Raw genomic sequence first — 22,818 nt, 5'->3', positions numbered from 1 at the left:
AGTTTCCCTACCGCATTACCGGCATGCCGGTAATTTTTCACTACCGCAGGTTTTTTTGTGGTATCTGGCATGTCTTGCCGGTAGCATGCCGGTATTTTTGGCTTTGCACAAAACAATTATTAGCATATGATTCAAACTTTGGACACTAAGAGGAAAATGTGGCATCTCTTGTAGGGGCAAACTGGAATCAACAATGCAGGTTTTTTAGTATGCCGGTAATTTGGTGGTGTTTTTGCTTTGGGCGTGGTAGCATGCCGGTATCCCCTAAAAAAAATTGTGGGGCGGGGCGGTGCCGGTAGCAGCCTTTGGGGGAAACTTTGCAACTCTACCAGGGACCCCATTTTGGATATCTCAACTCAAATCTAATGTTAAGGTGGGAGGGTCCCTTTAAAGCCATAGGCCTGGCAGCTCTTTCCGCGAAACCTTTTTTGGGTCGAAAACGGCAGAATATGACGTCACTCTGACGTCATTTACGGCTAGCCTATCATATCCTATGTACATTGCTTTGGTCACAATGTGTAAAATTGATGCCCGGGAGGGTAGGTACTGAAAGTTTGGTGACGATCCGCGCAGCGGTTCTGGAGATATATCGAAAAGTCTTGAGGGGGGGGGGGGCAAAAATAACCCCCCACAGGGCGCGTGTTAAGAGTTGGTCGTCTAGTTGGGTATAACTATTAGCCCCCAATGCTCACTTCATATGTTTAGGCATGAATCTGTGCCATAAAGTGCGTTTTCTTCGTTTAGCTTATCCTCGTTTGCATTGCTCTGATTTACTGAGCAGAAGGCAGAAGCACGAGTAAGCGTCATCTACAGATAGCTTGGCGAATGTGTGACACTAACTCCACCCGCCAGGGAGCGCAGTTTGTGAGCCTCACCTGAGCCGCCGCACCTGTAGCACCTACCATCTAGCGGTGGATCGCTGCACTACTCGGTCAGCTGGAACACCCATCCCCACCTACGCTCCGCCGCCGCACCGCAATCCACCACCCCTAATTACACTCATCCGGGAACAAAACATAAAAATTCGCATCAAAATTAACCATATTCACACTCAGAAGCGTCCACTTTATAGGAGCATAAGCTTACATCATTTTATGGCTAAAACAAAGCCACAACTTGTTACAAGTCGTCTGTATCGCGGCACTACTTTCTTGGTGTGTTCCTGCGCGCTGGAGCGGCCGGTTTCACCAGCCGCGGCGGGCGGTGAGCCGTGCGGTCGCTGCTGGCTGAGGCCAATGCCGATGGCCGCGAGTCTGAGCGGCGCCGCGTCCGTGGAGGGTGGTGTGGGCGGCCTCCGGGCCGCGGTGTCTGTGCAGTGACCTCTCCCAGTGACCTGTGGTGGTGTCGAGCGGCGCACGGGCCAGAGCGGGATGTGAGGCAGCTGTGTGGCTCTCCGGCACTCCACGGATATAATGAGATATGAACAAAGAGGATGACAAGAGAGAGGTGAGTGCTCCACACTGTGGTCGCGGCCCTCTGTGAAAGCTGCTGCTGCTGCCTGCATGCATGTGCCTTGACCAGCCTCTACCATCGTTATGACTCAGCATGCGTTTGTCGGACGATGCCAGCAAGGTGGCTACAACATGATGTTTCTGCTCCGTTATACCCTCCGTTGTCCCTCCTCAACGATAGTGACGATAGAGCAGCCCCCTCCACACCTTCTTCCTAAGTCAGACGAGCTGCTGTTATCGACAGAGACTGCCCGTTGGTGCAGTGTGTTTTCTGCACCAACGGGCAGTGTGTTTCTGAACCCTGACTCCCGCTATGCACGTGGCTCCAGCGGGGCGGGCGTACCCTCTCAGCAGCACTAATTAGAGCTCTGATAATCTAGCAGGACTGTTCGCCGGACAGGCTCAGGTATAGTGAAGCTGTTTCCCCTTCTTTCCATTGAAATGGCATCTAAAGAGAGATTGCCCGCCCCCTCCTCCCCGAATGTTTTCTGACGCAATCTTACAGCCACTGGAACGGGAGAGGCGTCATCCACCACATCCATAAGGGTGCTCACCTAATTAGCTTGCGTAGAGAGCTTTCAATGATCAGAAATGACCAAAATGGCCTAAACAAACAACAGAAGAGAAACAGAAACATTTTAGCCTTGGTTTGCACCAGCAGAGGGGCTGTATGCTGGTTCATTCATTTACATTCTGGCCCCAGATCTGCTGCGTGTATGTTGTTCCAGCCAGGGAGTCCCTGACACTGAATGACTGAAGAGGGTCTGTTTGTTGTTTGTTTGTTTTGTTGGGTTAGGCCCTTTCGGTCGACAAGACCATTGCAGAGCCGGAAGGATGATAGGAATTAGGGGGAGACATTGGTCTGGGCAGGCACCCTAGTGAGTCGCCGGGGCTGAACCCGTCCAGAGGACAGGCCACCCAGCCCCAAGGCACTCACTGCACCCGGCTACGGGGTGCGCTCCCTCGGGAGCAGCGGTGCCGCTCCAAGGGAGCAGCCCGCATGAGATAAAGTTGCCTGTCCAGCCCGGAGGGGGTTGTGGCGTGGAGGAGAAGGATTTCAGAATCCTGAGGATAGAAGCATGGAAAGGTGAAGAGGGTCTGTCTGCTGGTCCATCTATTGTCCCAGGCTAGGGAGTCCCTGACACCAGCAGGAGTTGTCTGCTGGTCTATCTGTTGTTCCCCAGCCAGGGAGTCCCTGACACTATATAGTGGAGACTGGAGACCGAGCGCTGCAGCGCGCCGCCCGAAGGCCAGTGGCGTGGCCTCGGACGTGGATTAACAGCCGCTCGACCGTCGGGGAAACATCCCGCTCATCTGCAGTGAATCAGCGGCCGGCGCCGGTAACACTGCGCTGGACGGTCCACTGACAGCCACACCGGACAGTGTTACTGGACAGTTCAGCCGGACAAAGCCACTGGACGGTCCACTGACGGCTCCACCGGACAGATATACTGGACACAGTGGACACTGTCACTGGACAGCTCAACTGGTCAGACCAGCAGGATGGTCCACTGACAGCCCCACCGGACAGTGTTACTGGACAGATACACTGGACAGCTGAACGCGACAGATCCACTGAACAGGCTCTGTAAAAAAGCCCCGAGCTTCACCGACCTGGCTGTGGGGTAGGGCACAGGTACGTCGGACAGCCTTAGGCAATAAGCATTGCCGCTGGCAGGGCGTCTATATCAGACAACTATATGGGTACTGGACAGGTCTGACAGCGGCGCCAGGAGATGCAGAAGACTGGGTCTGGCTGTATCGGACAGAAGCACTCGGGTGCCTACTTTCAACGGAGGAATGTTCTTAACCCGCGCCCCGCTGGGGGGGTGGGGCAGAATCTGCCCCCCCCTCCCGTTTTTCGCCAATAACTTCTAAACGCGTTACGCCAGCGACGTCAAACTTTCAGTACCTTATCATACATCAATTTGACACGTTCCCTGAAAATTTGAGCGAAATCCGTCGGAAAATTTTTGAGAAATTGACGTTTTAGTGACGTCATGTTCGCCATTTTCGCCTCAAAAATGGCAAAATTTCAAACGCCGCTAACATCTTCATTTTTAAAGGAATCAAGACGTAACAAAAAAGGTTATACGTGATTCTACTTTGTCTATCAAATGGCTATCTCGGTTTTTTGAAAATTTTGGATTTTGGCCCAAATTTTTTCAAAAAACTGACTTTTTTGGGAAAATATTTATAAAATCCAAAATTTTGAGTGTATCGTAAAAACCGGAATATATGTCAAAGAAGTGGTCTATGTGCACCTACATACCAATTTTTAGAAGAATCGGTTCAAAAATGTGGGAGTTATTCAAAATTTTATGACGTCACGACAGACAAAAATTTTGAAAAATGATTTTTTTGGAAGTTCTGGACCTCGTACGGAAACAAAAATAGCACCATTCGATTCGCCGTGAAAAACTGCATCAGATAGACACCTTTTTAGGCCTTGACAACCAACTTCAAAATTTGACCTCACTTGACCTGACCTTGACCTGACCTCGACCTGAAATTCATCCAGAGGTGGTCCATATCACTTATTGAGTGCGCCTATTGAATTCTATGAGTAAAATGACCCATAAAACATGTGTCGCACATGCCCTTTTCTATATTTTGTTTTTGGTGACCTGACATGACCTGACCTGACCTTGACCTTGACCTTTGAATGACATTGTATACAACGAATATTGTCTTGGTAGTCTAAGAACACGTTTTGGGCAATCAGTCTCACTCCATTCTTCGGCAACTACGGTGCAAGGCCGATACTGTAGAAACTTGCATCTTGTACCCTTGACCTGACCTTGACCTGACCTCTGACCTACTTAAGCAAAAAAAATTGTGCTCTTAAGATCCGCCTTGTTGAGAGCTTTCGATTGCCGTTTTCCCCGTCTTTCTACGACCATCGGTTCGGAAGTTAGACAGGGGGGGGGGGCAGAATCTGCCCCCCCCCCCCCCCAGCAGGGCGCGTATGGCTGAATAGCCCAGCGGGGCGCGGGTTAATCGGGCAGAGGTAGTTGACAGGACAGCTTCGTCAAAAGATGAGTTTATGTGGATCCTTACACAGGACAGTAGCAGCGGCGTGTTCAAGCCAAGAATTGGCATGTCAGTAGAGTTCGTCGTCTCAGTATGGCCTGTTGGGTGAGTGCAGCTTCCAGCATGCTGACGTGAGCCCTCAGTGGCGTTTGACCTCCCCCAGGCCGCGCACTACACCAGCGCGGCGTCCAGGCTGCCTCACACCGATCCCCGGCTCGAGATGAACTGGAGACTGCGACGCCCCGCGACAAGTAACACCACCGGGCCCGGGAGACTGCGACGCCGGCCAGGAAACTAGCCCGGCCGGTTCTCCGCGGGCCCGTGAAAGCTGACCAGCCTGCCGGCTGTCAACGCGTTCCACTGCCGAAACCAGGCCCGCACAGGGATTTGGAGCCCGTTACAGCATAGTCTGAGTGTATGCTGTCATCACCCAGCTATTGTGTTTCGCTTATGAATGTCTGTGTTTTCGCCATTGTGGCTGGTTTCACAAGACGGCAAATGAAATGCTAATGCTTATTACGGTTTCTGAGTTATTCAAAACTTCTTTGATAATAGCCGTTCATCCATTTGAATAAGGATCACCCACATAATTCTGAAATATATAACTTTTGCATGTATGATGCATGTGTCAATCAGCTATTTGTTTTATAGGTATAAAGCTAAAATTTGTTAACTGAAATATCTTTTAGGTGAGCTAGGGTGGCGATGACTTCTAAAACTATTCCGATTGGTTCGCTAGACAACATTGCAGACAAAACGATATTGCCGGATGTCAAAGAGAGTGGCACCGATTAATTGCGGAATGCATAATGCATATGCTCGCATTTTAACGGTAACATGACACCACATTCAGATGTGAAGAGTAGCGTTTCAACGCTCTCAACGGTCTTATTTTTATTTTTGTTTAAATGCATTGTGAGCCAGACCACCCAACCGAAACAACACGAACGTTGAGAACGAAAAGAACCCCGTATACACACTGACGCCCCTACGTTCCCTTCGATTTACGGTCGGACATTAACGAACTGAACCCGTAGGTCAGATCGTGAACAGTCAGCAGCTGGGGAGGCTGTCTTTCCTGCATGGCTTGAAAAGGTAGCTGTGTGGAAACTCAGGCTTGTTAGAAATTTAGCCAACTAGGTGGTCATGGTAAGCTCAATTTATTTCGATGACAGATGAAGTTTGACTCCGTTGGTCGATGAGGTAGGCAAATCTGATAAGAATGAGGGCAAAGGTGTTACAAAATTTGTTTTTATCTATGCACCGAAATGTCTAAGATAAAAGTACATCTCGCCAACATCATGGCTCATATCTGATTTAGTCAGTGTCCCCACCTTCCTGCCAGCTCGCGAGGCGTCATCTACACAACCTCAGAGCGCAGGCCTCTATTTCCATAACCCGGCTCACCACCGGCCATCACCAGCCGTTCGCAGCGCTCGGCCTCTGACTCCCAGTCCGGGCACCGTTACCATCGGCCGTGGACCTGCGCCGTGACCCCCGGCTCGGCGGCGACCCGGTGACCTTTGACCGGTGACCTCGGGCCGAGCCGCGCGCCGCCCCGCCACCCCGGAGGGCGTGTCTCCACTGAGCAAAGCCGAGCAGGAAAACCGACAGGAGCGTCACGATACTCGGCGCTGGGAGGGCGTGGTCCCCGCTCCGCGGCACTGCCGGCCGGCTCCAGGGAATTCCACAGAGCTCAGTCGGAGGCCCGGCATTGTGTGGGAGGACGAGGACGGCTCACAAGGTGACCCGTCAAACCTGCTCTAGTTAGGCTCGTTAGCGAATTCTACGGTTATGGTAATTGCATCTGCATAGTTGAGTTGTTTTATGACTGGTGGGAAAGGATATGATGTTGAGGTAAAATTTACCTTTAGCCCGGTGTGCCTTCTAATAACAATCATTTTGAATAGGCACTTTGTGTCGTGACATTTGTATTGAACCCTACGCAATTTATCTCCATGGAGTGGACTTTCAGTGTTCCCTGTTCCCTTTCTGTTCGGCCGGCGAGATCCAGCCGGGCCCAGCGGCCGTGACCCTGACCCGCCCGCCGAAACGGGGCCGGTTTTTAGGGCCTCTGAGCAGTAGAATGACGCCGCAACGCTGCAGCATGTCCGCTCACCAGCTGTGTTGAAAATTTGGGTCAAAAGGCCTGGCCACAACAACCAGCGATACATTACCCGAAACTGTCCAAAGGTGCACTGAAAGGTGCAGATAAGGAAGATGGTTTCAAATTCATATAATGTTAAGTGCATAAATATAACAAAATAATTTTTAGAGTTAATGCAGCAAGTGAACAATCGAATGTCAGTTATCTCCGATAGTGATGCTTGTCATCACATCAACGCCTAAAAGCTGTTTTCAAGAAGTACGGCTCGGCCCTCTTGCACGGATTTGCTTATCAATTCCGATTGCGTCATTTGGCGGTCATGGCCGTCAAAAAGCTTCGGAATGCTATGCTTCTGATAAATGCACACCAGTGTAGGGTCAGTGTGGCCAAATATAATAAGAGGCATGTCAATTGTGTTTGACGGCTACCGTTATTTCAACGATTTTTCGTATGTTTTGAAACCAATGTTTCGTTTTTGTCGGATATCTGCAAAGCCATAGTCACAAAGGTGGTATGTTTAGTCAGGTATAGGGTTCGTTGTCATCCTGTACACAGTAAGTAGTCAGATGTCTTACCTCGGCGGTCTAAAGGTGGTCTCCGCAGCCCTCTTCGCGCGGCATCCGTATGGCTCAAACCTATGACATAACTGAATCAATGAGTCATTACTGACCCTGACTGGTGATTTACGGAACCTTTTATTTATGGATTGCCACGCAATAACCCAGCCCAGCCCACGACTGTACTGGTGTGATTAGACTGATTTTCAACCGCAACATGCAAAGGTGTAGGGACCGACTCCGTATCCAGCACATCACGGCACACCTGCAGCCCACGCTTCATGACACCCGATGGTCCGTATCTGCGGATAAGCTACCGCGGCCCTTTTTTGTTTTGTTGGGCCTTTTCGATCTGAACCGCGGCCTCCTTTTGTCTACATAGTCCTGTTGGCTGATTTCTCGGCCCTCCCAGCCTGCCGAGAGTCGTCTGCTGTCCGCTAGTACTGGGGCGAGGTCAGCGCCGGAACGCCGGCCGTGCACCGTCACCGACCTTTGGTCGTTCAGAGCTGGGAACGGGTCGCGGGGTCGCTCCGCCAGCGCGGCGCCTCGGTGCGGCCCACCAGAGCAGCCCAGCCGGGTGGCACGGTTCGTCGGAAGGTCATCTCAGGCTCAAAAGAAACGATATATACCATTCGAAAGCTGACGGTGAGCTGAATCCAAAAATGTATTTTTTATAAAAATCGATCGATGGCCTTCTTTGAAAATTGCGTTTTTGTAAAAACTTAATAATCTTTTACTCAACGGGCTGCCCCGGACATTCTTGAAAACATAAACATGTATTTTTGAGTTCCAGTGAAAGCTGAACGCCAAAAGAACAATATTTAGCGAAGCAATATTTCCAAACGTTAATATGCGTCTCCCACAGCCGAAAATAAGGCGCAATCACACAGCTCAGTGTCACGATGGACCAAAGTCAGCCACACAGAAGCGTGAAATGACCCTTATCGACTCGCAGACCCGGCGCTCTCGGCCCGCCTGACCGGTCACGGAAAGAACGTTCGGCTCTCGTTCTACTAAACAAATGTCATATTTGTCAGTTTAACTGTCCACATCGCTATTAAAGTTATTCAGGATACCTGTGAAGAAAATTCATTGTTCTGCTCGATTTACAACATGCTTTAATTTACATTTTTCTTATGCATGTTTTGTTCCATCCAGCTGCGATCAGTGCCCGCGCAGGGGAAGTGAGCGGGGTTTCACTGTCAGAGGCTGTACTGGTGACAGCTGCTCGGCCGTGCGACCGGTCAAAGGTTACCCTGCCCCGCCGGGCGCTACCCCCACTCCACCCGAGCTGAGGCCGGTGCAGCCTCTGACATTTCAGCGCGGCCAATTTTCCTTATATGGGCATGATACCAAGCTCAATTGAGCAAAGTAAACATGAACAAATGCAAATTAATGCATGATGTGAGGATGACAGAACAATGAATTTTCTTCACAGGTATCCTGGATAACTTTAATAGCGATGTGGACAGTTAAACTGACAAATATGATATTTGTTTAGTAGAACGAGAGCCGAACGTTCTTTCCGTGGCCGGTCAGGCGGGCCTAGAGCGCCGGGTCTGCGAGTCGATAAGGGTCATTTCACGCTTCTGTGTGGCTGACTTTGGTCTATCGTGACACTGAGCTGTGTGATTGCGCCTTATTTTCGGCTGTGGGAGACGCATATTAATGTTTGGAAGTGTTGCTTCGCTAAATATTGTTCTTTTGGCATTCAGCTTTCACTGGAACTCAAAAATACATGTTTATGTTTCAAGAATGTCCAGGACAGCCCGTTGAATAAAAAATTATTAAGTTTTTACAAAAACGCAATTTTCAAAAAAGGCCATCGATCGATTTTGATAAAAATTACATTTTTGGATTCAGCTCACCGTCAGCTTTCGAATGGTATATATCGTTTCTTTTGAGCCTGAGATGACCTTCCGACGAACCGTGGTGGTGGCACAGAGCACCTGCAGAGAGCCGCGCTGGGAACCCCGCTGGGAGCCGTGCTGCAGTGACGTTATCAAGACAATGACGTCACCAAGACAATGACGTCACCAAGGCAGTGACGTCACTGCGCGCCGCAGTGCACAGGGTGCGTCAGCGGTCTGTTCCGAGTGGATGGCGCGGCGGCCCGATATGACGTCATCCGCCCACTCCGGTGGAGGTGACGTCATACATCCGGTCGGTGATAGCCGAGTGACGTGGTCGCTCCGGTCGGTGCCGGCCGAACGAAGGCTTTCTTGGGATGAGCGGTGTCCGTTCCTGGCAGGGAAGGTGCAGCGCAAGGCTGACACCGCGGCGTATTACCCTTGGCCGAATCGGTGGTAACTTCCTTCAAGGAGAAGGCGTCGATGTTCATCAACATTTTGTAAAGTGGAAAATCCGTAGATCAGCGCATTGTTAGGCTCACATTGAGAGGCATGCACGTAAGGTTTTATTGTTGCAAACGCCTACGCGGTTTTCCCATTTGACGTAGGTACACGTTTTATCAGTTTGGTGAAATTCAACGGCCGCATTAGATTCAAGAAATCAGTCGTAACGTGTTGGTGTAAATAACTCTTAGAACTGTTGAGCGCGAGGCTTGCCATAGCATAATGACAACACCTGGGCTGTTAGTATTTAAAGTAAACGTTAAAGTAAACGTAGTGCGGTAAAAATACACATACCCACACAAACACCCTGCGCCACATGACTCAGACGGTGACAAACGCTTATGACTTCACCTCTATAATCATATGACCGGACGTGTGATTCGTCTGCGTTGGTCTGACCCGTGACGTGACTCGACAGCGTCCGTCGGTGCTCCGAGACTCCCGACTCCGCACGGCGCTCCAGCCCCGAGTGATGGCCGGTCGTCCGCTCGTCTCAGCCGGGCTCGTGCCGTATCGAACCGTTAGACGGGTGGGCCAACCAGCCAGCCCACGTCTGGTTCAGCTGGCCCAACGAGCACGAGAGCCGGTCTGCACCTCTGAGTGTGACGGGATATACCTGACAGGAGCCGTTTTATCTCCCGAGTTTGACAGGTGATACCTGACAGGAGCCGGCTCCAACTCCCAGTGCTGGCATTTCTGGAAAGCCTCGCACACCAAAGTTCTGAGAGCTATTTACACCAACACGTTACGACTGATTTCTCGAATAGAACTCCCAGTTTTGTTTGCAGCAGTCAATATCCACCAAAGCAGGTCGTGAGTCGGCTCGCCTCTCAGTTTGTATCGTGCTCGATGGGACGGACCGCGAGTGGCCCCACTCGGCGAATGGGGTCGGCCCGTGACCCAGTGCGGTATGAGGCCCAGCCGGCCGGAGACCGGTGGACCGCGGCGGGCGAGTTGGACCGTGACCCACACAACCGCGAGACGAGACATCCGCCACAGTCGTCAGACGAGACATCCGCCACAGTCGATAGATGAGACATCCGCCACAGTCGATAGACGAGATATCCGCGGCAGTCCATAGACGAGACATACGTCACAGTCGATGATACATCACAATTGAAAGACGAGACATGCGTCACAGAAGAGGGACGAGATGTTCGCCACAGTCGATAGACGAGATATCCACCTGGTGGCGTGGTGACAGCTCGGCAGGAGAGCCGGGGCCGACACAGCTCGACTGAAGGGCCGGGCTGACACAGCTCGACTGTTATCGGGACGCTCGGTGGCGCAGGTGGAGAGGTCAACAGCGAGGGAGGGGGAGGGGGAGGGGCTGACGGATTATTGGACATTATGACGATGCTTTTGTTGTATACGTGCATTTTATCGTATTAGATGTAGGTACTCGGAATTAATTTTTTTTTTTGCACCAGCTTTGTAAACCCTAGAACGCCTAGGGGGGGGGGGGTTGTATCAACCCCCCCCCCTGAGGTTTTTTCGAAGTGCACGCTAAACGGCTTGTCGTAGCGGGCTGAAATTTTCAATACCCTCTGGGGCAACCTTTGCGCATCTTTTGCCGAAAAAAATTGATCGGGTCATGTCAGGTCACGGAGTTATGACGTCATAAGAGGTACAGCCTCCGGCCGGATTTTCACAAACTGAGTGCCAACGCCCGAGGTTTCCTGCCGGTGGTACGGACGCTTCCATGACAAAATATCGAAACGCAAAATATCGAAGCGCAAAATATCGAACGCAAATTATCGAAAGCAAAATATCGAAGTCGCAAATTATCGAACTTGCAAAATATCGAAATCGCAAAATATCGAATTGCAAAATATCGAAATCGCAAAATATCGAAATCGCAAAATATCGAATCGCAAAATATCGAATTGCAAAATATCGAAATCGCAAAATATCGAATAGCATAATATCGAAAGCAAAATATCGAAACGCAAACTATCGAAACGCAAAATATCGAAACGCAACATATCGAAAGACAAAATATCGAAAGACAAAATATCGAAAGACAAAATATTGAAAGACAAAATATCGAAAGACAAAATATCGAAAGACAGAACATTGAAAGACAAAATATCGAAAGACAAAATATCGAAAAGGCAAAATATCGAACGCAGAATATCGAACGCAAAATATCGAACGCAAAATATCAAAAAGGCAGAATATCGAACGCAGAATATCGAAAAGGCAAAATATCGAACTCAAAATATCGAACAGAGAACGCAAAATATCGAAAAGGCAAAATATCGAACGCAAATATCGAAAAGGCAAAATATCGAACGCAAAATATCGGAAAGACAAAATAACGAACGCAAAGTGTCGAAAAGGTAAAATATCGACTTGAAATGGCCCTCTGCGGACTCCTTAGAGCTCTGTCGAACTCATCGGGCCCTCTGTTATCTGTAGGCCTCAAAGAGCAATCAGCGGGTCCATGACAGACTTGGAAAACTCTGATATCTTTTGTAGATCTCAGCAGTGGCGGCGGAAGGTAATTTCGGATGGGGTGCAAAGTTTTCTCAAGGGGCCCCTCTGGAAGTTTCGCCCCCCCCCCCCGATATTTTTTAGAGTAATTATTATTGCTTTATGAAAAACGAAGATTTTGGAAAACTATCCCCAAACACACAAGTTCTGCAAAATATTTGAAATTACAGTGTACCTATCTCAAATAAAGCATAACGAAGCAAATGCAGCTAGTTTTTATCATCTTATCTTAGCCACCACCCTCAGCATCTCAACCCACTTTTCTGGATCCGCAGTGGACCATTAAGGGCCCTACGAGACCGTTCTTAGAAGACCGTGTTTAAAAACCCCTTGGAAACCGACCCCTTAGAGGCTCCTCCAGAGACCTACATGACTCCCCAGACCGAATGAGCCCTCCGACCAGGGTCGGTCCCTCAGAAGTTGCTGAAGGGTTTCAGAAAGCAGTATACTCGTAGGCTCGAAAGGCTTTTGATGGCTCTCAGAGACTGGCATCGGACCCAAAAAAAAGCCTGTATGGAGACCCTCCAAAGCTGGGATGGCCACCAGGAGCCGATGTTTAGCCTAAAGAGCCAGTATGGAGGACTGAATAGAGGAAAGGAGTCTCAGTGGGGCCTTCAGGAGCAAGCGTTTGGGCCCCAAAAGTATGTGTGGGGTCTTAGAGGCAGGTAGGCCCCTGGAGCGTATATTCCATAACACAACTGACTGGGGAGGGGGGGGGGGCTATTTGGAGCCCCCCCCCCCCTCCTATCTCCGAAGCTACTGGACCGATTTTCAAAACTCAAACGGTGTTTGATAGCAGTGGCGGATCCAGGGTAGGGCAAATAGGGCAATTGCCCTCCACAAAGGACATCATTTTTAACATTACGTCTATGGCAGTGCATGAAAAGAAACAATAAATTGTGATGGTTTGCCCTTCCCAAAACTCTGGGTTGGATCCGCCTATGTTTGATAGCCCCGGAAGATCTGTCGAGCGAAACCGTTAATTTTGACAGAGTTCGATAGAGCTCTAAGGAGTCCGCAGAGGGCCATTTCAAGTCGATATTTTACCCTTTCGACGTTTGCGTTCGTTATTTTGTCATTTCGATATTTTGCGTTCGATATTTTGCCTTTTCGATATTCTGCGTTCGATATTCTGCCTTTCCGATATTTTGCGTTCGATATTTTGTCTGTTCGATATTTTGCGTTCGATATTTTGTCTTTTCGATATTCTGCGTTCGATATTTTGTCTTTTCGATATTCTGCGTTCCATATTTTGCCTTCTCGATATTTTGTCTTTCGATATTTTGTCTGTTCGATATTTTGCGTTCGATATTTTGTCTTTTCCATATTCTGCGTTCGATATTTTGCCTTTCGATATTTTGTCTTTCGATGTTTTGTCTTTCGATATTTTGTCTTTCAATATTTTGTCTTTCGATATTTCACGTTTCGATATTTTGCTTTCGATATTATGCTATTCGATATTTTGCGAGTTCGATCTTTTGCAATTCGATATTATGCAATTCGATATTTTGCGATGTCGATATTTTGCGATGTCGATATTTTGCGGTTCGATATTTTGCGATTTCGATATTTTGCGCATTCGATATTTTGCTTTCGATATTCTGCCACTTCGATAATTTGTCTTCGATATTTTGCTATTCGATATTTTGCTTTTCGATATTTTGTCCGGAACCCGGTACGGACATCGGTTGATGGATCGTGATGAAACTTCCCATGCATGTTGGGGCAAGTATTGGCTATCATATGGTATAAGAAACTTGACCGGGTCAGGTCAGGTCACGGAGCTATGACGTCACAAGAGGAACAGCGTCCGGTACTATTTTTGAAAAGCGCCCGAACCACTATTTTGCTAATTCTTGTCACCTCAATGGGAATATGCAGCAATATTAGCTTCTATAGGGAGCAAATGGACCTCCCAAATCCAAAAATACAATCAGATTTCAAAATTTAAATTTTGATTTTTCGAATTTCTGCCGCCGACTGTGACCTTGCCGACTTCCGGCGCTCCCAACGCGCCATTGTTAGAGCTAGGGAAACGAAATACATACCAAACGATAGATAATTGATCAAGGAACACGATAGTGAAGGTTTCAAGTCGATATCTCCAACCGTTTTGCCGCAATCGCCGCGGAAAGTTGAAAAAAGTCTATTTTTCCGAAAATTTGACCTTTGACCGGTCAAAAGTAGGTCAAATGTTGACCTAGGACCAAAAAATATACCACCAATCGCGAGATCTCGTTGAGAGCAATCCGTTGGTTTTTTCCGCTAAGCTCTACGACCTTCCGTTTCGAAACGCCAGGGGGGGGTCGTAACAACCCCCCCCCCCCCTGGTCGTTCGTGTTATGAGAAATGGCCTGGTCGTGCGAGGGTTAATATAATACAAAACACACAGAAAAAAGTATGCATAAAATTATTGCTTCTTACATTAGATTACTTGGAATGCTAAAGCAAACGTGCTGCAGTATCTGTTAGCATTGCGTACCTACTCGGAGCTATCTAGCACGGCCCCTTTTCGTCCAGCCAGCTTCTGACGGTGGTTTCTGAATATTATGTGCAGAGCTCACGAGCTCATTTAGCAGATACCATAGTTAATTACTTAGCGAACCGGTTACCTATCGATCTGGCTGGGCGGCGCAGCGGACGAAATGTGCCAGGTCACGAAGGTCAACTGGCTACTGAATGTCAGCCGTCACCGTTCTGTCAGGCAGATCGTAAATACTACCGTGCTGATGTCCTACATCACTGACAAGTGACAGGACGGCTTGTTTTCTAAAAATAGAAAGATGAAAATAGATATATAAAATAACTAGGCTGTTGACCTTCTTTCTGACATCAGCCAACCGATAAAAAGGCCAATTCATTGCCTGGGTATGAGTGAGTTAGTACAAAATTCTGTTACATTGGCTAACTAAGTTACAACCAGCCACGTATGTAAAGACATATTCGTGTAAGCAAGCAACTTGTTTTGTCCACTTGGCATCAAACGTGCCCGGTCTGTAGAGGTTTTCAACGTTTGACCTCCTTCTCAGCATGCATCGTGGATCAGCAGTCAGCGCAAAGCTGTACGGTTTGCACGGTGCACTGCACGAGGATGCAGTTATGCACACTTTGCTATGAGCTGTAACAATGTAGACCTTCGGGGACCAGAGTCCAGACTGTCGTCGCTCGGCACATATGATTTACTCCCGCAATAACTAGCTGTGATTGAAGAGAAACGTTACATCAGTCAAACGCGGCCGTCTTTCGATAACTGTCGCCCTGTATCAACAGAAGACCAAACACGCCTGATCGCCCGGATGCAAACAGTGCTGACTGATGTGTCATCCACTGACGCTCTGTATAAACAGTGTTACCCAGTCGACCAAAGTCCGCCGCTCGCCCCCCCCCCCCCCCCTCCATCACCCCTTCCCTTTATCGATGGCACGTGACCCACAACAGTCCCCCACCTGTGTGCCGACCCCGCGCGCCGCGGCCGGGTCAAAGTCCTGCCAAGGCGACAGGTGTGGGAAGACACGTGACGTCACCACCCCTGGTGACGTCACCGGGCGGGCCCGGTAACAAGTGGCGCGTGCAGGTGCTCCGCTGGCGGGGAGCGGCTCCCTTTGTGCGCACTCTCCTCCCTCAGTCCTGCGGAACGACGACCCCTCGCTGCCGCCGCCCGTGTGGGGCGATCAGTGCCGCTCCGCTGCCCTCCCCCTGTCCTGCGGATGACGCCGCCACTGGCGGACGGGAGGGCGGGGGCCGGGGGGCGACACGCGCGGCGGCGCGGCGGCCGGACGCGGCGGCGGCGCGGCGGCTGCCCCGCGCCGCTGGCGTTAGTCATGTACCGTGCGGGCTGGCGCCGGCTGTGCAGGAGGATGCACGTGATGCGAAGGCCGCCGGGTTTGTGGTGGTCTCAGTGAGGAGGCAGACAGTGACCGGGGAGGACGGTCGGTGGTCCGCGTGCTGCGGCGGTGACCTCTAGACCCATCCTGAGTGGTGTTTTGTCTCGGTGACCCTGGGAGGGCGCCTCAGAGAGGTGTGTTGTCTGAGGAGCGGTCGGCACGTTGGAGCTGAGTGCGCAGCCCGACGCACCTGTGATTCCACTCGGCAGTCAGCCGTCCGCTCTGTGATGCGCCGCGGTGTGGTCTGAGTGGGGAGACCAGTGAGGTGTTGAACCAGCGCCGGGCCATGTCGGGCTCTCTGTGGGGCACCTGGGGCAGGTCGCGCTGGGGCGGCCTCCGTCGCTCGGGCCGCCGCGGCTCCACGGGCACGCTGCCGCCCCGCCGGGGCTCCGACGGTGCCGACGGTACCGACGGACCGACGCGCGCCCGCAGCGTGTGGTACGTGTCGGCGCCGACGGAGGGCGACGGCAGTGGCGCCAACGGCACCGCCGACAGCGGCGTGTGGCTCAACGAGCGGCACGACCCCTGCGAGAAGCGGGGCATGTCCCGCTGGTACGTCTACCAGTCCCCGGTGAGTTAGCGAGCGGCCGTGTCAGCGGCCGTGTCAGCGGCCGTGTCAGCGGCCGTGTCAGCGGCCGTGTCAGCGGCTGTGGCAGGGTTGTGTCAGACCCAGGGCTGTGTCAGGCTCACAACTGTATGAGGACTGAGGGCATTGTCGATGTACAGCCCACCGGTAAAGTAATATGCGGTTTTACCAACCTCAACGGATGGCTTTGACTGGCGACTTTTTATTGCGGAGTGATCGAAAAGAAGACGTCAACAATAGATAAAGTTGCAGCTGCAAGCAGCAAGGGTAACGATACAGGTTAGCTACATTCAAAGTTTCATTGTGGTCTGGCTAATCATTCCTAAGCTTCAGAAGCAGAACATACCATACCCAGGACTGAAACCGCACATTACTTATGCCGTGGACTGTAGGTGTATTATAATTTAGAGCTGTGGCAGATGTCTTTCAGGTGGCTCGTATCTTGCCGTCTGTTTACAGACCTTTGTCGGACCTTTATTGGACAGTTGTCAGACATTCGCTTTAATTTGTCATGCGTTTGTCAGTTTTTCGTGTGACATTGCACGGCGTTTTACAACCCTTGTCGGGCTTTTGTAAATATTTTGTGAGATTTCTTACAAAAGAGACGTTAGTCAGACGTTCACGACGCTCTTGTCTAACGTTTTCCTGATTTCGTCACACATCTGTTACACATATGTCGGGCTTTTGACTGACTGGACTCACAGCGCTCATTAGTTTAACACCGAATGCTGTTGATGTGGTACTGCGGTGTCGGGTTGCTGGTATCTGACACGCACCTGTCGCTGGTCGTCAGCATCCGACAGTCCCCGTGAACCATCAGCCGGGTCTGGTGTCGGTGGGCGCGTGGGCTGCGCGCTGTTTTGATGAGAGATGGGGGGAGAGGAGGGGACGCTGAGGGACGGCACCTGCTGGGATATCAGGGGTTGGAGAGGGCGACACGACCCCAACCAGTGGTACTGGCACAACATTAGCTTCAGTCGGACTGGCTCATCGGCTAATGCACTCAGTTATGCAGTGACCTTTCATGATAAGCCATCAAAATAAAGTGTTCTCGCTGTTCTTTTATTTGAATGAGTGGAAGTTGGGGACGTGTCGGTAAAATACACGTCAAAGCTCCTAAACACGCAATAGGCTGCTATCTGTCTCCATTGAGCCCATTCTCCTTATTTGGAAGCACCTGGGCCCAATCTTACCAAATGCCGTGAATGCGCATTCACGGCATTTGGTAACATTCAGAACTATTCAACATTCATTTATTCTTTCGTTCAGGCAATATTCATAATCATGCACGTTATCAAAATCATTGGACAAAATTAGGTGGATGTAAATAAAAAGGATACATTTGATATCAGTGCCGTAAACACCGGCCAGTGCTGCCAAATCCTCTTTACGGCATTGGTAAGATTCACTGAAAACTTTTTTACCATTTCCTGAAGGGTAAACCCGCCATAGCATGGTAGCTTGACACACAGACGTTTTTTACCACCTTCTAGATGGTAAATTTTACTCTTTCATGAAGAGTAAACTCGCCAGGGAGGGGTAACATGACACACAGACGTTTTTTACCATCTTCTGAATGGTTAACTCTTTTGATTTACTCTTGTCTAGAGTGTAACATTTTTTGGGTTACACTCTTTGAAAGGGTAAATCTTTAACGGAACCCTTTCTTAGGGAGTAACGCATCATCTACTCTGTGCTTTACCCTCCTACAGAGAGTATATTCTTCTGGCCTACCCTTTGTCACATGGTAATGTTTACTCTTTCCTTTAGTGTAAACCCCCCAGAGGATGGTAACAGACTCACAGACGCTTGCTTCAGAAGCTTCACGAAGCTTCTGTTAACCGGAGCTCACCAACGAAAAAAACATGCTTCAAGGGCAACAATGTATATTTGGCTTCCGTACAAACAATACGAGGGACACACCAGCCATGAACATTGTGAGACTCTTCAATTATTCATACGAATTTATACAAAGCGTTCAGCAATGCACAAGCGGTAAATAAACACCACGATACAACTTGAATGCAATTTGAATATGAATACAAGACATTCAGCGCCCTCATATTGGATAAGGCACAGCGCACAATATTTGAAGTGAGCGACGGCGTTCCTGGGTGGTCGCCCGTCTGCGTGAGCTAATGAGACTGGATCACTACAGTGCAAGGCTTTTTCAAAGTCACCAACACCATGCATAAACTTGTAGCATCACAACAAAATTAATGTACGTACTCACAGCACTAGGCCACGTGACCGTACACGGGGTCCTATTGACCAGGTCAAATTAGCACCACTCAACGGCACGCAATGCTCTAGCACATCGGTACTTACAATAAAATGTCCGCAGAGGCTCTATAGGCGATGAACAACACACAAGCACAATCACCAACGGCCACGCCGCGCGGCACCGACACTGCTCACATCCTCTCTCGGAGACCAACGGCCGAAAACTGACAGATGCGCGCGGCCTTCAAACCGCAAACGGCCGATCTCGTTTCTGATTGGCTGATTGATTCAATTTCAAATATCATCTTCACGAGGGTAAACAAGATCCACGCATGAAACGACTATCTGTACACGAGTCACGATGCCCAGAAGGAAAGAGTTTTCGTGATGTTCTGGATCGCGAGAGTAATATTGATATTTACATGGTAATAATACTCTTCGCTGGCGAATAAGTTCATATTAACCACGTACCGTTACTATGCACATAATGGTATCAGCGAGTTACCCTTTCAATATACTCTTATCTTGCAGGTTTGATGAAAATGAACCCTGCAGGAAGTAGTAAAAAAGTTTTGAGTGTTGGGCCCAGGTTTGTCGAGTTCGACTCCAGGATGTAGTTATGTATCGCCTTAGTTGGTACACTGGTACAGTGTCCTAACGGCTCAGTCCGGTTCTTTTGACCACTCGCCATTCTATGGCTGTCCGCTGAACATGAATCAGACGAACATGCTAGTTTCATGGTCTGCTATCCAGTAAATGGGTTTCCAACACATTTACAAAATGCCTACACGTTTTCCAATTAGTATCAGCTCCCTGCCAGAGGAGGCCTGTAATCGTCATCCATTGTGCTACCATTGATACGGCCGAGACGCCGCCGTACCGCCGGCACGTGACCGAGAACAATGCCTCGGGCACAAAGGCCTCGTGACCTTGAGGTCGGGCTTCGGTCGTGAGTCAGCGTCACGGGCAGCGCGATACAGACGCCCAGGAAACCCAACAACTACCCGCGGCCTGCCGCCAGCACTCAGAGACTGAGCGCCCCTCCCTTAGCTACTGATCGGTCGTCGCCCGAGGGCCTCCTCAGCTGACGCAGGCGACAAAGAACTGCTTTTACAGGGATTCTCACCCCATGGCCATGGATTTGTCGGTGAGAGGCGGGAGACGTGGTGAGAGGATGGCCCAAGTGGCTTTGGTTCCGCGATGTCACAATGGCGGCTATGTTGAAAGTCGATGCTAAACAGGTACCCAGGCGCGACCACCACGATTGTCTGCATTTGGAATGTGGCGGGATTGACCAACGAAATCCCGTCCAGTCGTCTCTTGTGTGGGATTATGCAGATTGCAGATTATGTGTTACGACTTAACTTGTTCTGTTTGGGATGTTGCCTTACGTGGGCACTTTGCATGTACATACACCCGGTGTATCAGGATTAGGCGGCCACAGATTATGTATACCTGATTCCTGGAATCCTCAACTCTCGCACACCTGCCTCGGTTCCGTTGTGAGAGTGACCACACTGCTGGGGCCTGAACCTATTCGAGTAATCCCATGTAAACGGAAAGACTTGAAGGACCTAACATTGCGTGGGCATGACCCGACTTCTGGTCGAAAACCGGTTTCGTGTGTTCCGTGATTGTGAAAGATGAGGTTTTGGATTGTGTTAACTGTCTGGTACTAGTTCTATTACAACATTATTTTCTCCATCATCCTGCCACTGCACTGAAAACTTTTTTACCATTTTCTGAAGGGTAAACCCGCCATAGCATGGTAGCTTGACACACAGACGTTTTTTACCACCTTCCAGATGGTAAATTTTACTCTTTCATGAAGAGTAAACTCGCCAGGGAGGGGTAACATGACACACAGACGTTTTTTACCATCTTCTGAATGGTAAAATCTTTTGATTTACTCTTGTCTAGAGTGTAACATTTTTTGGGTTACACTCTTTGAAAGGGTAAATCTTTAACGGAACCCTTTTTTAGGGAGTAACGCATCATCTACTCTGTGCTTTACCCTCCTACAGAGAGTATATTTTTATGGCCTACCCTTTGTCACATGGTAATGTTTACTCTTTCCTTTAGTGTAAACCCCCCAGAGGATGGTAACAGACCCACAGACGCTTCCTTCAGAAGCTTCACGAAGCTTCTGTTAACCGGAGCTCACCAACTAAAAAAAAAATGTTTCAAGAGCAACAATGTAGGTATATACAAGGCTATAGAACTCCAGGTAAGGACACCAGCCGTTTGACCTTGAACGCCGCCGGCCGGCCGATGACGTCATTGGAGGCAAGCCGGCTCGGCGGACACACAGGGCGAATGCATAACAGAGGGGCGTTGGAACGTTGCGGGAGTCAGGAAGATATTTTAAAGTGGTTGCATACCACCATTGTTTGTTGATTGATCTACAGACTGAATCCTTTTAAACCTCGATGCATCCTAGGCCTGGATGGTGCGTACATTCGTGGAACGATCACCCCGTCCGACGTCCGTGGTCGAAGCTGTCATAGTATTTAAGACACTAAGACGGGTGCAATAACGGCGATCCGATCCCGTCTCTGGCGAATTTAGAGGGGTCGTAAGGACCCAGGCCGAATCTGACCGTCTATTTTTAGGGAAACGGGGTGGGTGAATTGACAGCCGATGGCTTAAGAGATGATGAGAAGGGATCCCGTCGTCGATTGTTGTTTGACAGACAACACATGTTGTACTGGGCGTATGACCATCAGAGGTAATGCCTGAACGTAGGCAAGCATAATTGGTCTGTCATATTGTTTAGGAATATAAAATGGTAATGGAGACCATTGAGGATATGATCTCTACATTACGGGAATTCACTAATTACTACGGCCCATAGGGGCACCGCCGGAGCTGTTTTTTTGCCATCGGTCCCAGGCAACTCCAGGGAGCTGCAGTACCCGGCGGCCAAAGCGGCCACCTCGTCGACTCGCAGGTCCTCTGGGATTCCGTGATGCTTTAGTGCTTCACCCACAGAAGCACGGGCATAGCAGTAGGATGTGGGGCTAGGTGTCTGTCCACCTCTTCATTCAAAGAACAACGTGTACAGCGCCTGGTCCCGCCGAAGCTCGGTATCGACCGACTTATTCACAACTGGCGGATCCAGGAAGCGGTATTGGACACTGCGGGGGCTTACCCCAAAAAGGTTTCTCGGAATTAATTTAAAAAACTCGGATTTCGATTCCTTGTGCACTGCTGTGCGGTGTGATTAACCAACATTTCCTCAGAAAAGTTGTGAAGTTTTCATTTATTCACGAAAATCGATTTCGGGCGCTGCCCTGGTTGTTGGGGAAGACATTTGCCCCAAATGCCTTCCCCTGGATCCGCCAGTGGCCGTTGCCCCACTCCCGAGCTTGACTAAAGACGTCTTCAAACCTCACCAGAAACCGATGGTAAGGTGAATTTAAATCCAATAACTCATCTCTGTCTGCCCGCCTAAATATACTACACATGGTACAGCACCCGGCCCTGTCGGAGCTATGAGCCGATCGTGATATTTTCGGCTTTCCCCATCCCAAGCTCGATTAGAAACGTTCTCCTTCCCCACCCGATTGCTGATGTCAATTCAAATTCACTGTCTCATCTCTGTCTGCCCGACCATAACCCATTCATTGCACACCGTTCAGCGCCCGGCCCCGCCAGAAGTATCCTAGCGCGCTGAGCAGTTGCCTCCAGCCGCGTCATCGCGAGGCCCCGCGCGGCCCATAAATGAATACATTGCGCGAATAGCCGTGTCGCCCCCCTGGGTATATATTTGGCTTCGTACAAACAATACGAGGGGCACACCAACCATGAACATTGTGAGACTCTTCACTTATTCATACAAATTTATACAAAGCGTTCAGTAATGTACAAGCGGTAAATAAACACCACGATACAACTTGAATGCAATTTGAATATGAATACAAGACATTCAGCGCCCTCATATTGGATTAGGCAGAGCGTACAATATTTGAAGTGAGCGACGGCGTTCCTGGGTGGTCGCCCGTCTGCGTGAGATAATGAGACTGGATCACTACAGTGCAAGGCTTTTTCAAAGTCACCAACAAAATGCATAAACTTGTAGCATCACAACAAAATTAATGTACGTACTCACAACACTAGGCCACGTG

At 49.7% G+C, this 22,818-nt stretch overlaps 1 protein-coding gene across 2 annotated transcripts in view; it reads left to right on the top strand.

Annotated features, from left to right (window-relative positions):
• The first annotated feature begins 1,210 nt into the window (after positions 1-1,210).
• Positions 1,211-22,818, top strand: part of LOC122378735 (ral guanine nucleotide dissociation stimulator-like 1) — a 55,253-nt gene continuing 33,645 nt past the window's right edge. Inside the window, exon 1 of one of the 2 annotated variants that reach the window (XM_043360183.1) lies at positions 1,211-1,446. In XM_043360183.1, the coding sequence (XP_043216118.1) occupies positions 1,420-1,446 (27 nt within the window). In that variant the 5' untranslated portion in view covers positions 1,211-1,419. Of the gene's footprint in view, positions 1,447-15,820; positions 16,454-22,818 lie in introns of those variants that run through there. The other variant, XM_043360182.1, reaches the window with a different exon arrangement.

This window comes from Amphibalanus amphitrite, unplaced genomic scaffold, assembly GCF_019059575.1.
Source record: "Amphibalanus amphitrite isolate SeventyFive unplaced genomic scaffold, NRLGWU_Aamphi_draft 000064F_arrow, whole genome shotgun sequence".
In the NCBI taxonomy this organism is placed as follows: domain Eukaryota; kingdom Metazoa; phylum Arthropoda; class Thecostraca; order Balanomorpha; family Balanidae; genus Amphibalanus; species Amphibalanus amphitrite.
Note: the sequence above shows the minus strand (reverse complement) of the source record. Positions and strands in the feature narration are given on the sequence as shown.